Source organism: Pleurodeles waltl, chromosome 7 (genome assembly GCF_031143425.1).
Source record: "Pleurodeles waltl isolate 20211129_DDA chromosome 7, aPleWal1.hap1.20221129, whole genome shotgun sequence".
NCBI lineage: Eukaryota > Metazoa > Chordata > Amphibia > Caudata > Salamandridae > Pleurodeles > Pleurodeles waltl.
In genome coordinates this window covers 976,107,252-976,133,373 of record NC_090446.1, presented here as the reverse complement: position 1 = coordinate 976,133,373, position 26,122 = coordinate 976,107,252, and the positions used below count along the sequence as shown (strand labels likewise).

Sequence of the window (26,122 nt, the reverse complement as noted above, 5' to 3'; positions counted from 1 at the left end):
TCATGATGGCACTTGCTTTAAAGGCTGTGTTTCTCATCCAACAACGGTACAAGATACCTAGGTAGGCCAAGATGAATGCTAACATACAAGATAACACACTTAACTTTTGATTCAGTGACATTGTTTGATCAAAAATCATCTCCTTAGATTACTTTTGTCCCTGGATGATAAAATACTGTTTCCTACTTTCAAGCTTGTAAGACAGTTTATTGGTAGTCAGGTTTAATCATAAGAAACAAACTCTTTCCCTTGTTTAGGCACAGGAAACGTGAGTCCATACATTTGTTGATTACATTAAAGAGTTCCGTAGCTCTCCAGTGCTGCTGACAGCCCCCTGTTTAAATAAATTAAACACCTCCTTGGTGTTGTTAGTGTAGTTGTGTAATTTTACATTGAAGGAAGCATATGAGGTTATACAGAGATTTAATGTAAATGTTAAATGGTAGTAGAGACAAACATGACCCCTTTGAAAGCTCAAAACATACTTCTTCAGAAGGGGATGACATGGCACCCACAGATATCTTAGCAGCCTGCCCTCCAAAAAGGGTTTAAACCATTTCAGGTCTGCCCCAACGTTTCCATCATTGTCTGAACACAGATGTTATGGTTGAGGGTGTTGATGGCCACTGATAAAATCAGTAGCATTAGCAAAGATCAATGTCTGTGATCCAGGACATCAAAAGTGATGGTCTGCACATCAAGACACATTGGTGGTCATACTGACCCTGGCGGTCTTTGACCGCCAGGGCGGAGGACCGCGGGAGCACCGCCGACAGGCCGGCGGTGCTCCAATGGGGATTCCGACCGCGGCGGTAAAGCCGCGGTCGGACCGGCACCACTGGCGGGGTCCCGCCAGTGTACCGCGGCCCCATTGAATCCTCCGCGGCGGCGCAGCTTGCTGCACCGCCGCGGGGATTCCGACCCCCCCTACCGCCATCCAGATCCCGGCGGTCCGACCGCCGAGATCCGGATGGCGGTAGGGGGGGTTGCGGGGCCCCTGGGGGCCCCTGCAGTGCCCATGCCACTGGCATGGGCATTGCAGGGGCCCCCGTAAGAGGGCCCCTACATGTATTTCACTGTCTGCTGCGCAGACAGTGAAATACGCGACGGGTGCAACTGCACCCGTCGCACAGCTTCCACTCCGCCGGCTCGATTCCGAGCCGGCTTCATCGTGGAAGCCTCTTTCCCGCTGGGCTGGCTGGCGGTCTGAAGGCGACCGCCCGCCAGCCCAGCGGGAAAGTCAGAATTACCGCCGCGGTCTTTCGACCGCGGAACGGTAACCTGACGGCGGGACTTTGGCGGGCGGCCTCCGCCGCCCGCCAAGGTCAGAATGAGGGCCATTGTCTTAGCCTCTCTCAGGTCTTAATTAAGCCTTACTGCCAGAAGACTTAAATCTAACATTGAAGTTAGATTATGACATCTTTATCAATATCCTTTACAATGAAGGGTTTGTTGGTTAGAAGCAAAGTTGTGTTTGTGTCTTGAGCATCTAGAATATGCTTCTTTTAATATTTTAGTTGTTCAGTTGTTTATTGGACTCTTTAATATAGTTCTTATACATGCTGGTAAGATTTAGTTTAAGGTCTACATATTATCATCAGTTTGATTTTCTTTTCCTTTCATTTTGGCTCAAATTTCCTTATATCTGTTTCTTGGTATTTTTAGCTTGGTCTACTTTCGAAGGTGTAACCTCATTAACCAAACTTCTGAGGATAGTGTTATAGTTTTCTGTCACGGCTAACGAGTTGCCTTGAGATTCTAGAGAGCTTGATACAAGAAAGTGTCTCAGTAATTTGCTTTTAGAATATTGTAATTTCTAAATTCAACAATTCTTTTTTTTTTTTAATCTTGGATTTTCATAACCAAAAGAGTAATAGTAAACAATAGACCCTTGTGATGAGTCCACTGTAAGCTGATAGTATAAACATATTGGTCTGTTAGTAGTCAACCAGGAAATGGCCTTTGGTGTGAGTGTGTTCTCTAGCAATCCAGCCAGTGCCTAAGTCCTTACTCGTGTTCTCTATCTCTGTCGCTAGCCTTTTGTGGTTGGCAAACTGTAGATCAGAATCTCTCATAATGGTCATGAAACAGTTAGGGGAAGGGAATATGATTGTTGTAACAGTTTCTTGGCAAAAGATCCAGGTTGTTTGGGAGGTATATAGTGTGTTTTAAAAACTTAACCATACATTTAGTGATGTTGTTTGAATTATCATCACTTATTTCATGGTCAGTTTATCAGTTCTTATAATGCTTGATGGTGTGCATCATGTCTGACGTAGAAGAATTGTCCAGTCACATTTATTAGACAAATGCAAGCTCAAGTGACCTACTTCTTAATTTCTCATAGTGGGTTCTAATTCTCTGTATTTTATGTACAATCACACAGTTCCAGTTGAGGCCTGATTTTAGGCTGTACCAGCTCAGAGTTTGCTTGAAGTGCTGGATCATCTTTTTAACAGGCTCTGCCTTGCTGTGCCATCTGAATCACACCTAGGTATGCCTACTTTTGGCATCATGGTGTGGTTGGATCAAGTAGACTGAGGTACTGTACCAATGTACGAACATCATAACTCTTGATCTTTCATTAGAATAGTCATTAAATACCACATCTTTGTACTTTTAGTTTCTGGTTATTACACCACAACCCAAGAACAAGCAGCTCTAATTAATACGCACTATTTGTCCCCATTTCAAAAGGTTCCAGTATCCCTCCCCTTCCTTCAGACTTGACTAGTTGAAGAAGAGCAGAGTTCTGTGTCCCTAGGGCCCTCCCGCATCTTGAACAAGCCCAAATAGGTGCACCTGAAAGCACCCACACAGCCCCCTTAAGGGTCCTGGTGCAGTAATAAGATGTAGCAATACTTACAGCCCCTCACCTCTCCTGGCATGTCAGAAACCATAGGCAGCATCAGTTAGTCTTTCCGTCTGGAAATCCAAATTATTGATCTTCAACTAATCCTGATAAGCAGTAGTGCACAAATAAAATAGGGTGCACTCGTCAGAACAGCAAACAACACGAGAAAAGTACAGTATATAGATCATGCCACAGTAAACTCAAATAAAAGGAGTCCGCCTTTCTTCCAATGGATATGGTCTTAGATTTCAAGTTGTCCCATGTCAGGAGTGAGTAGTGTATCCAGATTTGGTTTTTTTTCTTGTATTAATGTTACATTCAGAAGTCCGGGAAGGTAGGTACCAGAATGCAAGAAATACTCTGGCTGCATAGGCTGCTCACGCCCAACACAAGACAACTTCACATTTCCTTGGACAGTAAGTTACTTTTCTAATTTACTTTTGGACGGCATGGTATCCTCAATATAGAACAAAGTTTACAGGTTAATCTTGCTATATCACAGCCTGCATAGTAACGTGTGGGAAGTGTTTTTGCATGACTGGTTCATGAATGCAGGTTGGGGAGGGAAACATTGAACATAGAATAACTTTTTATACCACTCTTGCAAGAACAAGAAGAATTGTTGACTGATTCATATTCAATGTTATTTTAAATGCCTTTATTTTCAAAACAGAATTAATAGTTGTAAACTGCTAGATATTGCACAATAGTAACTTAATAAGAGATTGATGAAATCCATATGTAGACAGTTCTAATACTGAGAAAAGAAGAAACATGGAAATTGGGGAAAAATGGGAGTGATAGCTCTGATATGGCTACATCATACTTACATGAATAATATATCTGAAATACTTCCTTGTAGCATTTAAGCATATAAGACTATCATATGTGCTTATAAATGGATGTGCTGTGGCACTTGCTCTGGCTGTCATTCATAAAACCACCTTTCCCTTCTGTCAGGGAATCGTCTCAAGCAGATGAACTATTCCAGTATGCTATTCATTAAAGTCAAGCCTGAAAATCTAAGAATAAGCACATACCTCCTCTAGACATCCACTTTTATTTGAGCTGCAACCTGGAAAAGCCTCACACACAGATGCTTAGTTTCCCTCTCAGTCCACTTAAACAGTACTGAGTGCCTTTGGTATATTACTGTATGGTTCACATGTTGCTCAGTTTTCAGTTTCCATTTTATTTTTATTTGGATCTTAGAATTGGCAGTTAGCCTGCATCTAAGCATTTTGCAGTTAGGGGAAATGAGACACAGAAGCAAAGTCCCAGAATCCCACATCTTAAAGAGAGCATAAATGTTATTTCTTTACAATTTAATTCACTTGTCACATTTCACATTTATGAAGAGTAACATACTATGAACAGTAGTCCTGCAATGGTACTCACTCTAAGGTTTTACCATAGAGATTGAGGGAAGTAGAAAGGTGTTGTGCACACAGAACACTTTATACCACATCCCTCTGTATTTTGAAGACCTTTATGGCATCACCCAGCCACACTACAGCTGTTCTGCTATTAGCAGAGCATATCAGATGGGCTAAATACACTTAACTTGATGTTTGTAGAGTTCCCTTTGCCAAAGTGGTTCCACTTGACTAAATCCACTATTCTCCATTGCCATAAAGAAACAAAATGACTTGATTCAGTAAGCACACACCAAGGCTGTGACTGCACATAAATGTGTTCTTTGGGTACCCAAGTGGTCTTGAATCCCCATAATATTTATCAAAGACAGGTTAGCCAAAATGTTGAGAGGACCCTGTGTATATGACTATTAAAATTGTCCATCCAGATTAATTTCAGAAAGAAACACACACACTATTTTAAAATCTCAAAGGCTATTAAAGTGCATATTTATGTTTCAAGTGCAAAAAGGAGACTATCTCAGTACAGTGAGAAAGTGCTGTACAAAAAACAAAGCATAAAACAAAGACATAATAATTGGGTTAATGGACATTAATCAATGAAAATGCCCATTAGGGGATTGTGGGGGGGGGGGGGGGGGGGGGAGAGGGAAGTACACATCTGCATCAGGCCAAAGACTTCCTAGATAAATAGTGGAGAAAAAAAATAAATTGAATGCTACTTTGGTCAGTCAACATTTCTAACCCTGAGTTCTAATCAGAGGGTCATCCTTGGGACCAAACATATTAATGTGCACATTTGATATTACTAGAAGTAGAAAAATACAACCAGACTTTAGTGTAGAACAGTGGACAGTGAGTTATGATGTCTCAAAGAAAATGTAAACAGATTTATTGATTAAAAGTGGTCAAAAGGATCTCGGAAATGCCAATGGCTGTTTGAATGCAATTTTCTAGCCTGTCATTTTGAGATTTGTTTCTTTGTGTTATAATGTGCCTGGTCTTAGTATGAAAGTGAATTCGGAGAGACCATTGTTGCGTTACCCTTGAGTGCCTCGAAAGGGGAGATATGCTGTTTGGTAAAATTAAGCCGTCTTTCATGATGATGAGATTTGAAAGCAAATCATCACACATTACCTGACCAGCCCCTCAGTAGTCTTCGTCTGAATGGCACTATACCAATCCATGGCATTTTAAAAAGCTGTTCTGCATCACACATACAGTTACACAGTCAGCACACCACATATAAATAACATGCTAAAAACAGCATTCAACACTTGCCTCACTGTATCAACCACCCCCTTACATATACATTAGATCTCCAACACAACATTTCAGTGATGAACCTTCACCATGCCCATCACCTTTTTCCACACATTGTCACAGTACTGTTTCAGTCCATCTATAGGACTGGACAGTAGATGAAAGATATTGCTCTTTAAAGCAATGTTTACAATTTCCAGTGTTGCTGGAAAGGGTGAACATTTGGCTTTAAAATAATTCTGTAACATAACAAAGAAATGTAGCATATGTTGAATGGTTCCTTTTCGCCGTAGTTAGTATTTTGCTGCATTCTAGGTGCTGAAAATCCTGCTGTACCTTTGTGCTCATGGATCCACACGGTTCCTCCAGGACCTAAGAAGAAATTCCACCTTCATCCAGGAAGCGACAGGTGAGTTTCTGCCTCAGACTCTGGGGCCTTAAACTACCTTATGTATTGGCTTCTCAAAAGAGCAACTTTCAAGCATGTGAACATGTTTGCCTATATCAGAGTGGAGAGGCTGCAAGAAGACTGCAACCCTGATTCCTGGTGAGTTAGCTGCTATGTTCCTGTTGGGTAGTGAGGTGATGTAAGCAGGTGACAGGAATGTAAGGGGAATTACTGGTATCAGTCACCCCACTATTGTATTTTCCTTCTGGCAGAAGAGAGATTGCATTTGGAGGGCTGGGTCTTCACACAATAGTCCTGAGCAATTCAGGTAGGAGGTGAGTATTCTATTTCATCTTAAACCCTTAGGTTATAGCCACAGCCTGATAGCTCCTATTAGGACTTCATCCTCCCTTCAACTATATTAACTCACAACATTCACCCAGCACGTAGGCCTGAACATTCTATGTAACATCACATCCTCATAGTACCATATTCAACGTTCAACAACACGTACTCTCGGCTCATACATTACAAGCAAATCATACCACATTATCCTCCATTTTCTCACACAAAAGCTAACCTTGTTGCACCACTTCAGTACAAAGGACAATGTTGATATTCGAGTATCTTTGGTTTGTCCGCTTCCCATACCTCATTACTTCATCATCAAAAATCCCAAGAAAATGGACGTTATGCATCTTTTGGCTATTGTACTTCCCTGGCCTCATCATAGGGTTAAAATGTTGAGCTGTGACTCTTAAATATAATTTGTTGGTATCAGCCTCCTGTTCATTTAACAATATCCATTTTAAGCACTTGTAATCAGCATGAAACCATTAGGCACCTGTTATGTTATTTGTATTTGTGGAGCACATTATCACCCGCGACGGTATCCTGACGCTGAGTGGGTCTGTCTGTGCCTAGCCTTGCCTATGGTAGGTGGTTAATTGAAAAGCCAGGCCTTCAGCTTCTTGCTGAATTTAAGAAGAGAAGAGGAGGCTCTGGTGTGGAGTGGGCGGTCCTGCCACGCTTCAGGAGCAATGCAAGAGAACGCCCGTACTCCTGTGTTGGTTCTATGTTTGTGTGGGATGTGTGTAAGTAGGAGTCCTGTGAAGGAAGGTGTCTGGGTGGTTGGTGAAGGCGGTGCAACTGTACAGGCAGGTGGGGCCTGAGTTGTGTAGTGCTGTGAAGGTGTATGTGAGGAGTTTGAATTGAGTGTGTTAGTATATTGGAGCCAGTGTAGTTCCCTGAGTTTTGATGTGATGTGAGTTCTGTGTGGGAGATTGAGGATGAAACTGGTGGCCACCTAGCAAATTATTAAAAATAATTCAACCAACAACATATATGACAGTTGTTCGCACAGATTTTGATGTAGTTTCTGCTGGTGAACCTTTTGTACAAGAGTTTTATGTAGCACTTTATAGTAGTGCCCCTCCATTTTTCTAGGTTCTCCTGTGCAGGTAAAAGGTCAATAGCTTAATCCTAGGGACTGAGAAAGTTGGTCAGGATGTTTAAGATGGATCTGCTATCTCGGACAGGCTTCCATCCATACAAGTGAGTCACTTCTGGCTCTTGCATATTCATTTGAGGACTGTGTGCTATTTTGGGTTATCCTACAACCCTCCTCTACCCCCACCAGCATTCCCTTATCTGTTCATTTTGGTTTATTGAGTACCTTAATTGGGAATTCACCTATTATTTTCTTGGTTGCATGATGTTTGTAAATCTGATAAAGTTAGTTAAAGGGACAATTTGTGTTTGTGTTGCTTTAGCCTTTGGACCTTTTTCTTTTATTTGCATGCAGATGTTTTCTGACCTGGCTGATTCTTTTCATGTTTCATGTTTCAGTTTTTAGTGGCCCCCCAGATCCTCTTCATGGAAACAGTCTCTACCAGAAGGTTCGGTGCACTGCACAGGTAAGCAAGCTGAACAAAACTGTCCTAAAGTCGCTTGAAGGTACTGGGAGAGCTGATGATGATGTTTTGCAGGGTCACTGTTTTCTGGTTAGAGGAAGGGGGCAGAAAATGTGAATTCTGGAGAGGTACAAAGAATGCACAGATTCCAGGGAATATGAATGTAACATTTACTTTGAAGTCCCACTAAATATTATAACATTTGAGGCTGGTGTAGTGAGCTCCTTCACCAGAAGATTACCATCACCCACATTAAAGGGCCAAAGACAAATCCGAAACGTCCTAACAAGGGTGAATACAATTTTGTACTCATTAATGCTGTTTATACTAGTGACCCATAATGTTAAAACTTGATCGTTGGAGTCTATGTAAATCCATCAAGGACACCACAAAAGTGTCCTCTCAGCAGCTGTTCTCACAAGATTGTCTGAGCAGGATCCATGCATGTTTTCAAAACTGTTGTTCACTCACAGGAGCAACATGTAGAGGAAAGGGCCTCTAGCACGATCCGTTATGAATGCATTCGATCCAAGCACTCCCTTTACATGCCCTCCCTCAAGATTCGCTGTCAGTGAGTGGCAGAGTGGGAACTGCATTCATTCATTCATTCCTTCGGTCATAGCAGACTTCAGGAAAAGAGAGGCAGGGAACAGGGCTGTTTAACCCCCTTTGCCAGCATCCATGAGAGTAAAGTACTATTGCGGCCCCTAGATTATTCTACTTTCTTTCACCAGAAATTGTCATTGAATGACACCTGAAGTATCAGCTTTTGTGTGCTGTTCATGCTGTAACTTTGCTACAGTGGAAACTGATGGAGAGAGCAGGCAAGAAATCTGAAAGTTAAGTCTTCCCAGTGTAGAACAGAGTGCTGCAAATTAGGGCATTCATTGACATTTAGGCTCTCATTATGAGTTGTATTATTTTGCCCAAAGTGTTAACTCAAGGTGAAATAATGCAAGTTGAAATTACAAGAATATCATGGCCCAGAATTATCAGGTCTGAAAACTCAGGACCTCCTATTCCATGCTTGGAAACTTTGGGGCTGCTACAGGACGGGGTGAGAGCAGCAGTATTACCTAGTTCTTGTCTGCCCTCTATAGCAGTCCGCGGGAGCATACAGTGCTCCCCTCAGACAGACATGATTGTGCATTAAATCACTATGCCCCACCACACCCCTCATTCCCCTACCAGCAGTCCCATATACACTTTCCCCTTGCTTCAGAGCAGGTGGAAATGTTAACAGGTTGTTTGGTGAAATAGATAACAAATGCTCGCTGAAACAGCCCATAAATCTGTGTGCAAGCAGTTTCCCATTATAGGGGAAAACTCAGAAGAACTTTGCAGCAGTATACCAGCCAGTAAATTTAGTTCAGACTCCCATATATCTCTGCTGTAAATTCTGACCAGCTCATAATGGGGTCTTAGTTTCACAATATAGGCATTCCTATTAGGGATATCCAGAGTGCAGTAAGTTGACAGCATTCATCATATTGTACTCACTTTCTAGATTGACCAGCATTCTTACAGTATGACAGTTACTTGTACTATGTTCTAGCTTTATTTGCCTACATTTACAATAAGCTTTGGGGCTCGATTTACTAAAGAACTGCTGATACATAATGATACAGATCATGTATGTTTAGTTTGTGAAAACATTGCACAGTATAATTTTACCTGCCTAACTTCATAAGGATTCATTTTACTTTGCTGACTGTTGTTTCCTAGATGTTCCATTGTTTTAAAATGTATTTTTTGCTTTCATATCATAACTGAGTGAGATCTCCCAATTAACAACTGATATCCTATATTTACCCCATCATAATCCTCTGTTTCATTGTTTAAGGTGTTGTCAAGCTCTACTGCTTCCGCTCTGCTTATTGACGTCCAGGCCCCATCTTCTTTGCTCACTGTTATGTTATGTTGATTTGTATTGCACACTAATCACCCTAGAGGGCATCCAGTCACTTGGGCAAGGTGTGTAGTCCGAAGGTGCTTATATGAAGAGTCCGGTTTTCAGCTTCTTGTGGAATTTAGTAAATGAGGAGGAGGCTCCCATGTATTCATTGAAGTGGTTCCATGTCTTGGGTACAGTGTGGGAGAATGAGAGACCTCCAGTTTTGTTTTTGCAGAAGTGAGGCATGTGTGTGAGTGAGAGAGAGGCAGAGCGTAGGTGTCTGGTGGCTTGGTGAAAGTGCATGCTGCTGTTGAGGTAGTCTGGTCCTGTGTTGTGTAATGCTTTGTTTGTGTGTGTGAGAAGTTTGAATTGGCTGCACTCTTGAATGTGGAGCCAGTGAAGCTTCCTGATGTGCAGTGTGATGTGGGTGCGGCTTGGGAGCTTGAGTATGAGCCTTGCGGTTTTGTTCTGGATGGTCTGGAGTCTGTGTAGGAGTTGTTTGGAGATTCGGGTGTAGAGAGTGTTGCCGTAGTCCAGCCTTCAGGTGATGAGCGCTTGTGTGATGATCCGTCTGGTCTTCTGAGTCCTCCATTTGAATGTGGAAGCAGGAGGTGCAGACTGCGTTGGCCTGAGACGTCATGTTGAGCTTGTCATCGAGGATGATCCCTAGATTTCTTGCGTGGTCTGGTAGTTTTGGTCCTAGCTCTGGCAGCAACCAGGTGGATTGTATGGGGATGTCTTATTGCCACAGACCAGCACTCCCATCTTATAAGAGATGCACTTCAGGCAGTTGGTTCACATCCAGTCTGCTACCATGGTCATGCAGTTGGTGAAGTTGGTTCTGGTGGTTTGTCTTCTCCATCAAAGAGAGGATGAGTTTGGTGTAATCGGTGTAGGAGATGAAGGTGATGTCATTTGATCAGATGATGTTGACAAGCACTGTCATGTATATGTTGAAAAGAGTGGGGCTGAAAGACAATCTTTGTGGGACACCACATACAGTTTCTTGGTCTCTGATGTGATGGGTGGCAGCCTGACCATTTGGGTTCTTCCCACAAGAGCAGATCCCTGTATGCCAGTTTCGTGGAGTCTTTTGATGAGGGTGTTGTGGGAGACAGTGTCAAGGGCTGCAGAGAGGTCGAACAGGATGAGGGCCACAGTTTTTCCTCAATCCAGGATATTTTGAATGTTGATTGCCATGATGAGTGCTGTTTCGGTACTGTGGTTCTTTCTGAATCCTCATTGTGTGTTGTCTAGAACATGCTGAAGTTTAAGGTGGGCTGTGAGTTGCTTGTTAATGGCCTTCTCAATCACTTTGGTTGGATAAAGTAACAGGGAGGTTGGGCGGACGTTGCTCAGTTGATTTGGGTCGGCTTTAGGCTTCTTGAGGAGGGCATTGATTTCTGCAAGTTTCCATTTATCTGGCAAAGTGGCAGACGTGATGGAGGTGTTGATGATGTGGGTAAATGTAGTGCTGATTGGTGGTGTTCACAGGTTATATATGTGGTGGGGAAATTAGTCAGTTGGGGCCTGAGTAAATGGTGCACATGATTGCCACTGCATTGTTTCTGGTGAGGGTTGTTCATTTGGTCAGGTGGCCGTCTTGCTTGTTGGTCTTGTTGGTGGGTAGGTTAGCAATGAGTTCTGTGGGGCAGGATTGGTGTGCAAAGTTATTGTAGATGCTTGTGATTTTGCTGTGGAAAAAGATTGCTAGGTTGATGCAAGTTTGTTGGGGGACAGCAATGTTGTTAACAGTGCCTGAGGGCGAAGTGAAAGCTTTGACTATCGAGAACATCTCGTTGCAGCTCCTTCAATACAGTACACTGGTGATTTTTGCCTGGTGTCTCTCATTTGCTGGTGATAGTGTCTGAGTGTAGCCTTGTCGGTAGTTTTTTTTTAGGTGGAGTCATGGCTGTCTATTTCCTTTTTAGTTGTTTAAAGTGTTATTTGGTGTCTCAGAGATCTCTCTCTGTACCAGGTGACCTGCTTGTTTGATCTACTATGCTTGTTGGCTTTAATGAGTGCGAGGGAGTCCACGGAGTTCTAGATCCATTTTTTGATGTCCTTGTATAGGTTGCTTGTGGGGCTAGGGCGATCAGTGCTGAAGGTGCTGAGCCAGTCTGCTTCTGCGATTTTTCTCCAGCTGCTGCTTGGAGTGCTGAACTGGCAGGGGAGTTGACTTGAGGTGTGTTGATTAGGAAGTGGATAATGGAGTGGTCAGTCCATGTTAGCTGTGTGGTGGAGTTGTATTTGATGATGTCACTTATGGTGAAGATGGAGTCCAGTGTGTGTCCTGGGTGTATGTTGGTCCTATGACCAGCTGGGTGAGCCCAATTTGCTCTAGCTTTCAAGGAGTGTAGTGGATCAGAGGTCTTTTCGGTCTTCCAGGTGAAAATTGAGGTCACCAAGGAAAATGTAGGCACTGGAGTCGATGGTGGGCGGAGCAACAAAGTTGGTGATTGGGTTGGTAAAGGTGGCTCGGAGTCTGGGTTGTTAGTAGGCAAGGGTTCGGTTCAGGGTGAATTTGTCAGAGATATGCAGCTTACAGTGCAGATATTTTATGAATGGGGTGGCATTCTTTGCGGATGTTGTGCATTTGATGGATTCCTTGGAGATTATAGCGAGTTCTCCTCCTACTGTGTGAAGGCGGTCTTGTTGAGTGATCTTTTAGCCCACTGGGATTGCTTTGGCAATGTTTGGAGCGGATGAGGGGTTGGGCCATGTCTCTGTGATGAAGAGGATGTTGCGTACGTCACTGCTCAGAAGGTCTCATATTTCAGATGTGTGTTTGCTGAGTAATCGTGTGTTGAGAAGCAATCATGCGAGTGGGAGTTGACATGTGGGTTTGCTATGGTGTGTGGTGGGAGTGTAGGCATTGTTGGTGCTTGTGTGGTGTGTATGTCAGGAGGGGGTTTTGAGGGCCTTGTTAGTACTTGTTTGGGAGGGGTTGCTGGAGAACTGGCAGTACGTACAGATGAAAGCTCCTACCATGCTGTGATCTGCTGCATGGCAGCATTTAGAGGAACGGTATCAGGGGGGCAGCAACCTAAGGAGTGCTGCTCAGTATCACTGGGTGGTGACTGGACCAGGGTTCCTGGAGTTGGGTGGGGGTAGGTGGAGACGGGCTTGCCTTTGGTGCACCCACTGCACATGTTCGCTGCATGTCCGAGATGCAGCTATTATTAAGTAGGTACTGAGAGAGGGGAGGAGAGGAATCCAGAGTGCCATGATGCCATGTCCTTTGCTGATGGGTGACTGACCCACTGACTGCTAATTAGCTGAAAGAAAGGAGAGCCAGAGTAAACCGATGTGTGTGTTTGTTTTATTTAGCTCAATACCCTCTCTTCGGACCTGGGTACAGCCAGAACTGTTCCCTGCAGACTCAAACTACAACTAAGAGGGTGGCGGTTGAACAGTCAGTGTGCCTGAAGGGCAAACTTGCCCAGTACATTCTATTCTGACTCAGTCAGGAGTGATTTCTACTTCCATTACTTTTGCAAGTAATGGTGAGGGAGCACAGTCACAGACACTCTGAATGTTGGTGTGGTAGAAGGAAGAAATAACACATTTTCTCATGCCAATAAAGAGAGTCTCTTCAAAACAACGGGATCGTGGTGTCTAAGAAGTAAATGTTAACATAATTGGGTGTCTACATCTGTGCTAGCCACATGCCCCCTAGCAACTTGGTCTACTTTGACCAAGATCATATTACTATGCCACAATGAAAAATCAGCACTTTCAACAGACAGCTGGAAAGTACCTTGTGCGTGGACATAGGTTCCAGGCCCTGACTTCGTTTGAAACGAAAGGGACAAAGATATATTTCAGTAGCATGCAACCTCCCAAAAGATCCCATTGTTCTACAGAAATAATCATGGCAATATTGCCATTTCATGTGGTAAGACGTTATTGAATGTAAAAACCTAGGTCTGCATATCCTTAATTGGATGCTGAAAGGTGATTCATTCAGAAAATGTGCATCCATCTCAGTTCAGTGCAGAAGCGTATTTGAAAAGCTATCACTGATCTAGACCTCTCGGAAATGAAAGGCTTCATTGTCAGAGGAATCACCACTCTCAGACCTGGCAGGACAAATATCCCTGTACATTAAAACTGGCTAAAACAGTTCCCCTGTGTTTTTGTGAACAGAGGGCTGAGTGTTCATGTTGCCTACAGACCATAAAAAAAGCATGATCAGTGTCTTCCCTAAAAAAAACTTACAATCAGACCTACCCCACACTAAGCTGACTGCTGGAGATATAATTAAAAATATTCTCAGGTCAGCAAGATAATATGTTTGTTTACAGTAGTGGGAGTCTCACAAAACAAAATCAACTTGATACTGGGTTTGGAAAGTAAAGCAAAAAACGAAATCAAAAACTTAGAAGCGTGGCTAGGCTAAAACACTCGGATCTTGGAAGCACAGAGTTGACCTCAGAATACTTTAGACACTCTGCATTATAATTCCACACTAAGGAAGAATAACAGAACATATTACAAGCAAAATAGCCCGTGTAGTTGTGGCAGTTAACAGCAGTTCCCTTTTGGGATCTCTGGGGGGAAACGTGAAGTAAGAAATACTTTAGGGATATCCCTGAGGTCAGTAAAAGTATTCTGAGAAAACTGAATCCCCTGAAGGAAATCAGTAAAAAGCAACCGAACTCCATACACAACTAGTAACAGCAGCGAAGTTATAAGGTGTTATTAAAAAAAAAAAAAAAACTCAAAGGAAAAAAATCCTGAAGTCTATATAAAAATAAAGGAAATGCTCAAACACAGCTCAATAAATCCGCAAATCACTGTTTAAACTTTTGAGCAGCTTGTTACTATCTAGACACTTCGCAGACAATCAGTTTGAAAGGCGCATCACGCATCTGTACAAAGATGGGAACACCTTAAGACAAATAACCATAAGCCTCTCTGCCTAAACGTATATATAACCAAGCTTCTACAATCCACAGATTGCAGAGGTTCCTAAGTGACAGTAACATTTTACATTGGGGCCAGATAGGTTCTTACCCAACCACCATACCGGACTTTATCTTTATATTGCAGACTTTCATAACAAACATGCAAAAATAAAAAACAGAAAAACCAGGAACATATTTGCTTGCATTGAAAACATTTTATTCAGTGTAGCACCAATCAAATTACTTCAAGCCGAAATCAAGGGGAAAACACACAGCATAATAGAAAAAGAGAATAATGTACAAACCTAGGCCTTTATTGACATTTCTAAACCAGTATACATCACTTTGTATCGTCTGCATATTAGGCATTTCAGTTGTGTGACATGTTGAAGAAAACAAAAATGTTAACAAAACAAACATTGTCATCTCAGAGCATTCCTATTTCCTGTCCAAGCTTATTGAGTACTTTGAGGACAGCTACAGATTACTTCCTTCACAATTTGGTTCACCCATGTGCTAAATACTTTACTTGATTCTCAACAAGTTTATATCCAGTGTTCCACCAAGATTCATCATTGCCCACAGTACGTAATCACTCCTCACCCCAGAAGCATCTATGTGGTACCCTTATATTCCATAAAATCATGTTCTCACAATATGTGGTGACATAACCGCCCAGTCAAAGTTCTTTCTCATATCAGGACCCACCTCATTCAGTTCAGGGTGATCACTGGTCCACTTAGGGAAACTGCAGCAACATCACATCTTATGGCTTAGCCCAGCTCAAGTCCTTAGTTTTCTGACTCATGGATCTAAGCATTTCGGCCTCTTCCCATCGCCTTGATTCTACTATTCATTCCTTCACTGTTGGTGGAACAAAGGATTTTCATTGTGTGGAAATCTGCTATTAGATCTGTAGTCAGTCAGTCAGTCAGTTAGAAAGACTTTATTTGAAAGTCAATAGATAATCATAAAAAGTACTTTTGCATAACATAGCATACAAAACTGCACAGTTTTTGATAGATTTTTAAAAAAAGACTCTAACCGTAAAACAGACGTCATTGTTTAACGTTTTAAAAAAAAATAATGCAACTCTGCAATTATGTGAAATTATAACTTCTTCAAAAAGGGATTAAAAACCACTTGGTGTAAACTTCATAATATTTAGAAAAAAAGGTAAAGTGAAATAGTGGCTGAGTGGAAATGCCATGACATGGACAGCGATGGTGACCAGTCCACCACAAGGGAGCACACCATAGCCGAGTCCAGGCCTGTCAGCATGCCCAATGAGTGGCGGCAACACCAAGCCTTAATGGTGGACTTGAGAGAGGCATTCTCAGGATCCAGTGCCTGCAAAACAAGAAAATAAGTGATGTCATCAGAGAGCTGCATCACCTGACCAAAGAAGTGGCGAAGGAACTGGAGCACAGACTGCAACATATGCACCATAGGCAGTGTATTGGGCGCATTGACACCTTCTCTGGGGCAATAAACCACCTGGCCAATGCAACATCAGGCCTGGCAAGTACACTCAGAGCGCATAAAATAGATTTTGGCTGCACTACCTCTAACAGACAATAACAGGTGCGCACAGTTTTGGGAATGGCTTGCTGCTACCAACATTGGACTTCAAATTTTTACCATACTGGCAAAGCTATTATTGGCCCTTACCCACAAGGATGCACCCGATGGTGGACCATGAACACAGCTTCCTTCCTTGCCATCTGGCAAGCTCTCTGCGAATCTCTTGGGGCTTAACAATAGTATTTCTCTGCATGAGTACTCTAAAGACTTAATTTTTTTTTTTTCATGAGTCCAAATGGTGTGCTCTTGCGGTGTTCATCCGGCAGTAGAAAAGACCATGCACGTATTTCTCTGCCACATTTTATGTAGACGCCATATTTTGAATGCAGTTCACTACTACCTCATGTTGAAAGTGCGTGCAAACTCTTTGATAATCATGACTGCATCCACAGGATGGAGATGCAGACAGAGGGCAGGATAGATATGCAGGACACGCCATTTGATGCTGCTGCAAGGGAGTGATGTTATGGATGAATGTATTCATGCTTGTGAATGCAAAACATTGCATTGGTTTAAATAGTGTGCACAGAGAAAATATTTCTCAATACATCAACAGGTTAAACTTCAGTGACTATATGGTATATAATGTGCAGGTCCAGAATGCTAAAATAAATATCATGTTGTTCCCCTCAGATTACATTACAACCTGGAAAGGGAACGCAACTGACATGTCGGTTTTACGGGCCGATGTAACTGAGTTGTGTTTTAGAAATATTTTGTTCTACCTGACAACTAAGTAACGTATGACCTTTGTAGTTCTTTACTTTATTTACTTGTATGAATTTGTAGGCCATGCAAATTTATTTTCCTGAACAATTGGGTATTTATGAGATAGAAATATAGAACGGCCAGTTTGGTAGGATTTATTTTGTCAGGTCACAAATCCTTGAAAATGCCAAAAGTGTGCTTCTATGCATAAAATCTAAATGAACCAGGGTGTGAACATAACAGGTTGTGAACTCATTTCACCTTGTTGCCAATATATCATAATGTATAACAGTTTCCTATTTCACAGATTTATCTAATAGTGATGTTGTATTTGCACTGATTAAAAGATGTGATTATGTAACCAATTTTACCATTTCCAGCCTCAGTCACAAGAGTCAACAGCACAATTTCTCTAATAGCATTATTATAGGAACAGAAATACCTTTCCACAGTTTATGAATGGCCTATCGTACTTTGTTTGTTATTGTTTTGGGTGCAGTACATTTGACAATGGGAATTTTCTTTGGCAATAACAGTCCTCATATAACCTGTGTGAAGAATTCTGAAAGCACTGACAGTTACAGTGAGTCAGTCGGTGAGAGGTCAACAATAGGGAAAATGGCTATCATTAGCCTGTGTATAATGTTAACTTTTGTGACCTCTATTCAAAGTGAATGTTTTGGTCATGGCACATGAAAGATTCTTCAGGAACAGGATTGCGAATTACCCCATCCATTCAACTCTTGTTTTGCGGACAGCATGTCCCACCTTCATAGTTGATTAGACATTTGAGAGACCACTCTATTTCAAAGAAATACATGGCAAATTTTGATTTGTTTACCCAGGACCTCTTTTATATAATTAGGTACCTTGGGTTAAAGGTTACCGTGGGTGAAACAATAACACGTATTAAGATGCATTGTATTTGACAAAGAGAATGTGACTTTTATAGGGTTTTCGCATTAGCAAGTAACAGTGACAAAGGTACTGGCTATTATGCTGCATGTTGTGATATGGCTGCTATGAATGATACAGATTTTTTTAAATGTCTTTTTATTCATTTATCACAGTTGTAACATCAACATTAATCATTGCCATATATACTATAAGAACAATCATAACTCAATCACTACCCCACAATCCGACCCCCCATCTACAGACCACAGTGTGCCAATAAATCAATTCCTAATTCCCCTTGTCCACCTTGTCCATAAACATGCTGGTATCCGCAATGACAGCCTCCGAGGAGGGGGTGGGGGGGAATGATACAGATTTGAGGTTGAATATTTCAGGGAAATTGAAACACAAATGAATCTTGTTATTATATAACAAAGGTTATATAATAAAGACCCGCAGACCGTTGAGCACAGTACTATATAATCCATGTTCTTACTAGACCTTTATACGCCCAGATTGTTTTCCTTTGTAATGGAATGTGTTGTAATATTTAGAATGACTCTGAAGATGTGGCATTAGGAATGGTTTTATCTCTTGGAATACTCTGTGCTGATATCTGTCCTCACATCAAAAGGTATAAGAGAACACTTACTGCAAAGTCTTGTGATGAGATAACAGAATTGGAAGTAAATAATTCTAGCAGGGGGAAAAATTGAATACATTTTGGCATCTATTTTGACAGCAAAGGTTGCAAAATGTTCAGGGAAAGACAATGGGTCACATTTTTTTTAAAGAAGTCAAGGAATTGCTTTGTGTAAATATCTGGGGGTATATGTCTGAGACTGGCATACATTTGAATGAGCTCTGGTTGGACAAAACAGGAATACGGTACATCCTGCCAGACAAATATCTGTACCCAGTGACAGTAACATTGCACACCCCTGCACATATCAGTAGAGGTGACTTACTGAACTGTATGACAATGTTTTGAGTTAAAAAAAAAATCAGAAAATATGCAATGGAGGCATGTCAGAATGTCAGAGTTGAATGGTAAAGTTTCACTGTGCTTATCACCCTGAAACAACGGGTGCGGTGGAAAGTAAGAATGGCATGCTCAAAATTTTCAGATTGTAAATTATGTGCAGAAATGTAATCAACATGGATGTATGCTTTGCTGATTTGCATTTATGAGCATGAGAGATGCTCCTAATGCTAATCTAAAAAGTAAGCTCCATGGAATAGTTAGTGGCGGACCAATGACAGCATGGGAAGGAGGTGTTCCAGAAAGAGAAATTACAGTTGACATGTCACACAAACTGATGAGAGACTATTGTTTTCAGTGACTAAAGCATCTTGCTCATATCAATCGACAGGTGAAGAACAGTCTGTCAGGGCCATTAAAGGGGCCTAGCCACAACCGTCATTCGGAGGAGTGGGTCCTCATTAATAACTTGGAGTGAACAAATTGCATCAAGCCTAGGTGGAGGGGACTGGAGCAGATCTTCTTGGTCACCCAGACAGTTTTAGTGGCCATCATTGAGGCATTACACGAGGCTAAGGGATTGAAAGTAATGTTACCCACCACAATTCATTCTAGCTTTCACAAATGGGAAAGTAGAGGATTCCGTAAGTCTGATGTGACACCAGTAATGCATAAGGACTTACTGTCACAACTGATAAAATCCTTAGTGCTCCCATGCAAGCAGATGTGTTCATTCCCTACCATGTACATTGAAGAATGTGCAGTATGCCAACAGTACAGCACCAAACCCACACTAAAAATGATTACATCGGCGATACCTCGTCTAACAGGCTCATTTAAAATGTTATACTTGAATTTTGTTGATATGATTGACAGGTGCAAGAATTGCAGGTATCTCAGATAAAGTTTTCAGTGATGATATGGGATCCTATCAGTCTGAACTAACAAAAGGCTGCAAATTTCTTTTCCAACCAATCAAAAGAAGAAGCTTGTCATGGATGAGGCTGACCTGCAAATAGGAGATCAGGTGTACATCAAGAGCTTTGTCCAGAAATGGAAGGATCACAAGTTCAATGGCCCCTCTCAGGGACATTGTGTACCAGGGGCAAGAAGCCATGGATCCACCTATCAGATGGTTGATTGAACCCTACCTTGCATTAGACACGTATACGGACCGAAAGAGAAAAAGAGTGGGGGGAATAGGGGATCAACTGTAGCCCCTTTCCCCCTTCCAAGGCACAAGTGGGACACTTTCTCAACTCTGCAAATGGACAGTTATATATTTTTGTTTTATTTTTCCTTTTATGTCTTTTTATGTTGCTGCTTACCTTGCGCTTTTACAATGACTCATGCATAAGATTATGTCAAAATGTCACGTACCTGCAGAGAGAAGTAGCTATATGTAGCAGTGTATCTCACAGTATTAATGCTAGCTCATTAGACAATATATGGTATTTACACATGTCATAAATAAGACTAGAAAGCACCAATGAATCATACTGTGTATGCTCATTGATACCCTACGCCACATGGTCAGATAGATTACATTCAACTAAATAAGTACCCCCGGGAATAGCTTTATGCTTCTTACACATCTACCTTTGTATGATTAAGGCCCAAATGCAGCCGTCACATGTCTAGGTAGCACATTTTAGGGTTAATGCCAGGAAGTATGCCTTACCAGTAGAAACATTACATATCCTCACAAATAGGCAAGGACATTGAGGACCAAATAGGACGAATGAAAAATAGGTCATTACAAGACCAAACAATGGAAAGAAGCAGTTCTAGACTTAGACTTTTTAGTGGTGGGGCACAATTATGTAGTAAACCCCTTACCCCCGGACTGTGCACATAGGCCAGGGTTCAAAATTATTGGATCAGTCTATGCCCATAATCAGTGACATCCACATATCGAGTTCACCTGTGGGCCAAATCCCTATGGAATGGCACTGATATGAGTCAGGACGCAATAAGAAAGTGTGCGTGTAGATGGGACAACAACATTGGATGATACACTTGGATGGATGGTGCAGTAAGCCCCCAGCCAGTCATGAGATTAATATCTTTATCTTTATGATTTAGAAGGACTGGCACCATCAATGTAGGGAAAAACACAAACTTCAATACCACAGTATACAACACTGACCTGCAGAGGGGCACCTCCATCCTGATAGAATACTAAATCAGTGCAGAGAGTGGCTACACACGCAACTTTCTCCAGATTGGAGTGGCCTATACTCCTTGGTTATTTTGCACACCCCTTCCCTGGTGATTCCAGGAGTGGACATTTCCAGGTTACATGAAAATCCCATTAACCGTCCAACTACCCTGTTCCACCATCATCTGAAGAAAATAACTGCAGAATATTTTGGTTCTTCAGTCTGGAAAGATGTCCCCCAAGAGCACAGGCTGTTCAATGATGCCGAGCTGTTCTTCAAAAGTGTCCTACTGTTTGTTCAGGCAAAGGCAACTGCCCGATTGTTGCAAATAACAAGGTGGAAACGTATTAAGGTGATCAGTGCCACCAAGGATGTACTCAATGCCATCAAAGAGAAACTGAGAGTAATGCTAATGCAGCACAGGTATGTGCTGGACTTGATAACAGCAATGAAGGGGTGGTAGGTGTGTGTCATAATAGGATGCAAACAATGGACTATTGACTGAGACCATACAAACTCAGCATAACTTGCAAAAGACAATGGTCAATGAAGGAGGGGGCCCAGATGAATGGTTTAAGGGTTGGTTCAACTAGCTACCATTTTGGATTTTGGGACTGTTCAAAGCCTTGTTGCCAAATATTGTGGTATTGCTTTTGATGTTTTTCAGTTAGTGTTAGTATGGTGTAAAGAGTTAGCCCCAAGGTAGGAGAGATGTTCTGTTCACAGTGAAATCACCAGCACAGATTTTAGATGACATAAGGAGCATAGAACGTAGATTCAGGGTCGGTGGAAATAGCTGATATATCACCTACAAGGGGGAATGTTAAGGAAAATATAAAATGCAAGGAAATCTCACCTCCAGAGACATCAGTGGAAAGAGTTGTAGAACTGTACAAGCCTAAGTTTTCACATGGACACAGAGTAGGTGAGAGTTCACTGGAAAGCAGGACACAAGAACAGCAAGTTTTGCTAAACAGGAAAACATGAGTAACAAAGCCTTGAAAAATGTACAGGGACCGCACACAAGCACATACCCCACCCCCATTGTTAGCAGAGGCACTGTTCAGAAACTATGTGATCAAAGGTAGTTTTAGTCAGCAGTATAGAGAAGAAATTCTGGGAACAGCGCAGTGAACACTTATATACCCATGGAGGGGAGGTTAATGTTTCAGAGTTCTGTCAGGATCAAGATAAGGCAGACTAAAAAAGGAGGTCACAAGTTCAAGGATGTAGGTGGTCTGATGTCTACTTGGAAATATATCTGAAACTTGTGTTATTCTGTGACTTGTGTAATGCTTTTTTAAGATATTGTGCATTAAGTCAGTGTAACTTTTGAGTATAAAAGGAGCTGCCTGCAAGTAGTATTTTGAGATCAGCGTCAGATCTGCAGGGCTGACTGACCTCCTGGCCGTTAATGATTAAACCTATATTGTATTGCCAACAGAATTGTGTCTTCCTTTGTTCTTAGTCAACACAAGAATCAGTGCATGCAGGCAGACTGCTGAGGGCAAATTGAGTTTACTTGGTGGGCATGGTGATTTAGTCAAATGCAGCACCCCCATCTGAGGCTGAGTGGAAACAAGCCCTTCTAATAGCTCACAAGTTACAAACCAGAGGATTAATAGAACTAGTAGGCAAAGCTGAAGTTTGCACAGATGGAAGCTGCAAAGAAATACTTAGAGCTACTATCAAATACCACTATATAGATATATGTTGAAAGACATCAAGATATAAATATATTCACATTATAATGTATGTAAAAAATTACCTTTTTACTGTGTGTCCCATCCAGGGCTAAATAAATATTATAATTGTATTGCTTCCACAAACCATATTTCATGAAATCATTAACCTATTTCATCAATATTTTATTATAAAATATAGAACATCAATACAAAACAGAAAAAATAAGCAAATTAAACCATTCAAACTTCAATCATACAAAAGTCATATATACATCAATATACTTCAATACAATCAAGAAATATATGATATAATGACATGATGTTAATAAATATATATATATATATATGTGTGTGTAGCCCAGCACCTAATGTCACAATGTTAATATAAACAAGTACAGAAAACTGTAGAAACCCGGAGCCTATGAGCGTTTTGGTATTTCTCTCATTAGGAGGCCACCTTCATCGGGGCGGTTCCGGACCATACGATCATATGTGGATACAAAAGCCGTAGAGAGGATAGACGTACGAAATAATGCACCAATTTCCTGATACATCACCACATCGATAGAAGATATCTAATACAAAAAGCACAGATGGAACATACTCCATTGATTATTCAGTATTACTGTGGAAGAGAAATATAAGCTGGGCAGGGGGCAAGACTACACCAAATACTGCTTACAAATGGGAGGCACTGAATCCATGCGACCAAACACTGTGTTCAATTTGGAATCCATAAACTCCAGCTGATCATGAAAATCCTGCAGGTGGTTCTTTATTATTGTACCAAATGTGAGACAAGTTGATCCAGCAGCAAAAGCTCAACAGGGGACAAGGGGGGCAGGGACTCCAGAGTGCTGACATATTAGCCATTCAGAGCCACAATACAACTCCCCTGTTTTTTTCCAACTTAACCAATGGTTCAATTGAAGACGACAAAGCAACAGTTCCTTGAGTTGGTGCGGAGCTCGGTTCTTCAGAGGCAATTGAGCTAGAACAAGAAACCGGAACTGTAGAGCATGCAAGATAATTTGCGTGTGAATTCCCTTCAAGTGATAGCCTCAATTATGTGAGTACTATTTTTTTGGACAAAACACCGACCGCACGCTCCAGGAAACTGTTGATGGTAGTTGTTTAGCAGCTTCATAAATGTTGCTTGCAGCCTTCCGCTTCAAAATAGTGGAATAAAGCAGGAAATGAAATGCGAAAAAGAGGGGTACCTCAGCCTAATCTCTGTCAGCCACTGACAGACGGAGCCATGCCTGCTGTTGGCGTGGGCAGTGCAGTCGGAACTTACTGCTCAATATATAGCGCTGTGCTGCAAGCCCCAACATTTCCTGACGTGCAGCAAATTATTGTGGGCTGTTGAGTCCTTTAGCCTCGATAAAGCCTACAAATGTCTTGTGCATCAAGAAAGCTGCTGCTTGCTAGATAGCGCTATGCTACAGCCCCGCCTGTGGGCTGTTGAGCCCTCTAGCCCGGAAACAGCCATCAGGTGTTCCGCACAGCAGGAAGCTGCTGCTTGCTACATAGCACTGTGTTGTTGGCCCCACCTCCTCCTGGTGTGCAGCAAAGTGTGGTGGACTATTGATTCATCAAGCCCCAGTACATTCTCCAAGAGTCCCTAGGACTATAAAATTACAATACATTCTAGCTTTTTTGGGCGCAGACATGTCTTCCAATACGCATACCGTAGGGTGGCATAAGTCAGTTCTACTAGTAAACTAATCCAAAGTTGTACTAACAACTCTACAACTCGTGACTCAGGCATACCATGTTATAATTAGTCTCCTCTGACTCACTACATCTGGGGCAGTTACTGAGTATCCTTAGTTTAAGCCGATGCATCTTCAAAGAGGTCAAGTATGTCCTTTGGTTCTTAGACACCTTCTTCAGGAACGCTGAGTCCTGTCCAATTAAACATCCGTGAAAGTTTTGCCCGTCATTTCTTCAGGTTCTACTTTGGCACACCTGTTGACATTTACAGCTGTCATTTTAAATGCCCAATTTTGTCGAGTCACTGCTTTTCGGCCTGTACCCAATGTAAGCAATAGTTGTAGCATCTTGCTTATGGGGCGTTCTCCATTCAGCGCTCCCACAGCAGTCACAGTGCTTGGGTGATTTCTGTTATATGAGATAAATTGTCAAATTGGTGAGTCAAATTCTCCCTCTAGTTCTTCGAAAGTCATTCGAACCTATAGTGAAAACTATGGTAATTCCCAGTGTTTCTTATGCCTATCTACTAAGAACCTTCCATAAACCTCCCAGCTCTCCATAGCAATCCAGAGAGGAATCTCTGGTGCCTAGGCCCTTGACGTTTTCACCTGTCTATTGTATATGAGCCAGCATTTTCTCACCCTTTTGACCAGCATGGTCACTTTCTTTTTCCTACTATATGCCCCCAAAGGGCTGACATCAGTAAGTCCAGTACTAGCATTGTCTCAATGGAGATAGTCTCTGGTGTCTTAGGTTCCGCATTCCATTGTTCAACTGCTGAAAGTTGGCTTCATATCACGTACCCCTAGTTCATTCTCTCCATCCATCAGTATCTTAAACTTTTCTAAGACTACCATCCTCTTTCCACTGCCTCATGCCGTCTCAATGATCAAGGAGTTCATTTCCTTCATGAATTTACTTAAGGAGAACTATAAACATATTGGTCAGGTAATACAATAGCCTCTGGAGTACTTCCATCTTTGTCAGGGCCACAGGTTGGCAGCCACAGAAAACAAACAGACTACGCACTGCAAATAAACGTTTTGTGTAATTTCCATCTTTGATAAGGTTTTGTTGCCTATAGATTTTAAAAATAAATAATAGAAAGTGTCAAGGGTCCATTCCACCCCAACTCCTGTTTACATATTATATCTTTCTTCTAATTCTTCTAATTACATCAGGGAAAAGATTAGATTTGGCCTTATTAATTCTGAGACCAGAGAGTTGCACAAAGTGCACAGAGCTGGAGGACAGTTTCCACGTTAATAGAAGGTTTGGATAAGCATAGTAGAATACCATCCAGATATGGTGATTTTTTGTGGATTTTATTGTTAAGCTTTGACCCTTTCAACTCGCTATCCCTGCTGACCCTCCATGCCAATGTTTCTATTGACAATGCATAAAGGAAGGGTGATAGAGGACATCCATGAAAAGGTGCCTGTTTATATGGCCAAGCTGTATGATATAATCGTACCCATCTGAACTCTCCTTTTGGCATTGGTGTATAATAGTGTAAGACACTGGAGGATCCTTTCCCCAAAATGCATGTAGGTCAGTGTGCACAGAAAACGTCAATGCTTTTTCCATATCTTGTTCAATGGAAGCACTCAAGCCCTTATAAAATTGAGTCAATACATATCAAAATCAAAACCAGAAAGTCCATTAATCCATTTCAGAAAGACTTCTTCTTCTTTAATCTTTCGTTTTAGCAACCACCACCAAGCCAATACGTGTTTCGTCAGGGTACATATCTCCCCATAGACTTCATCAAGGCTTTTCTCAGCTGTTAA

General features: G+C 41.8%; 1 protein-coding gene across 1 annotated transcript in view; it reads left to right on the top strand.

Moving 5' to 3' along the window:
• The window catches only part of TEPSIN (TEPSIN adaptor related protein complex 4 accessory protein), a 206,207-nt gene that overhangs the window by 82,157 nt on the left and 97,928 nt on the right, over positions 1-26,122 (top strand). Inside the window, exons 4-5 of the mRNA XM_069199756.1 lie at positions 5,809-5,902; positions 7,730-7,797. Coding sequence (XP_069055857.1) covers positions 5,809-5,902; positions 7,730-7,797 — 162 coding nt within the window. The remainder of the gene's footprint in view (positions 1-5,808; positions 5,903-7,729; positions 7,798-26,122) is intronic.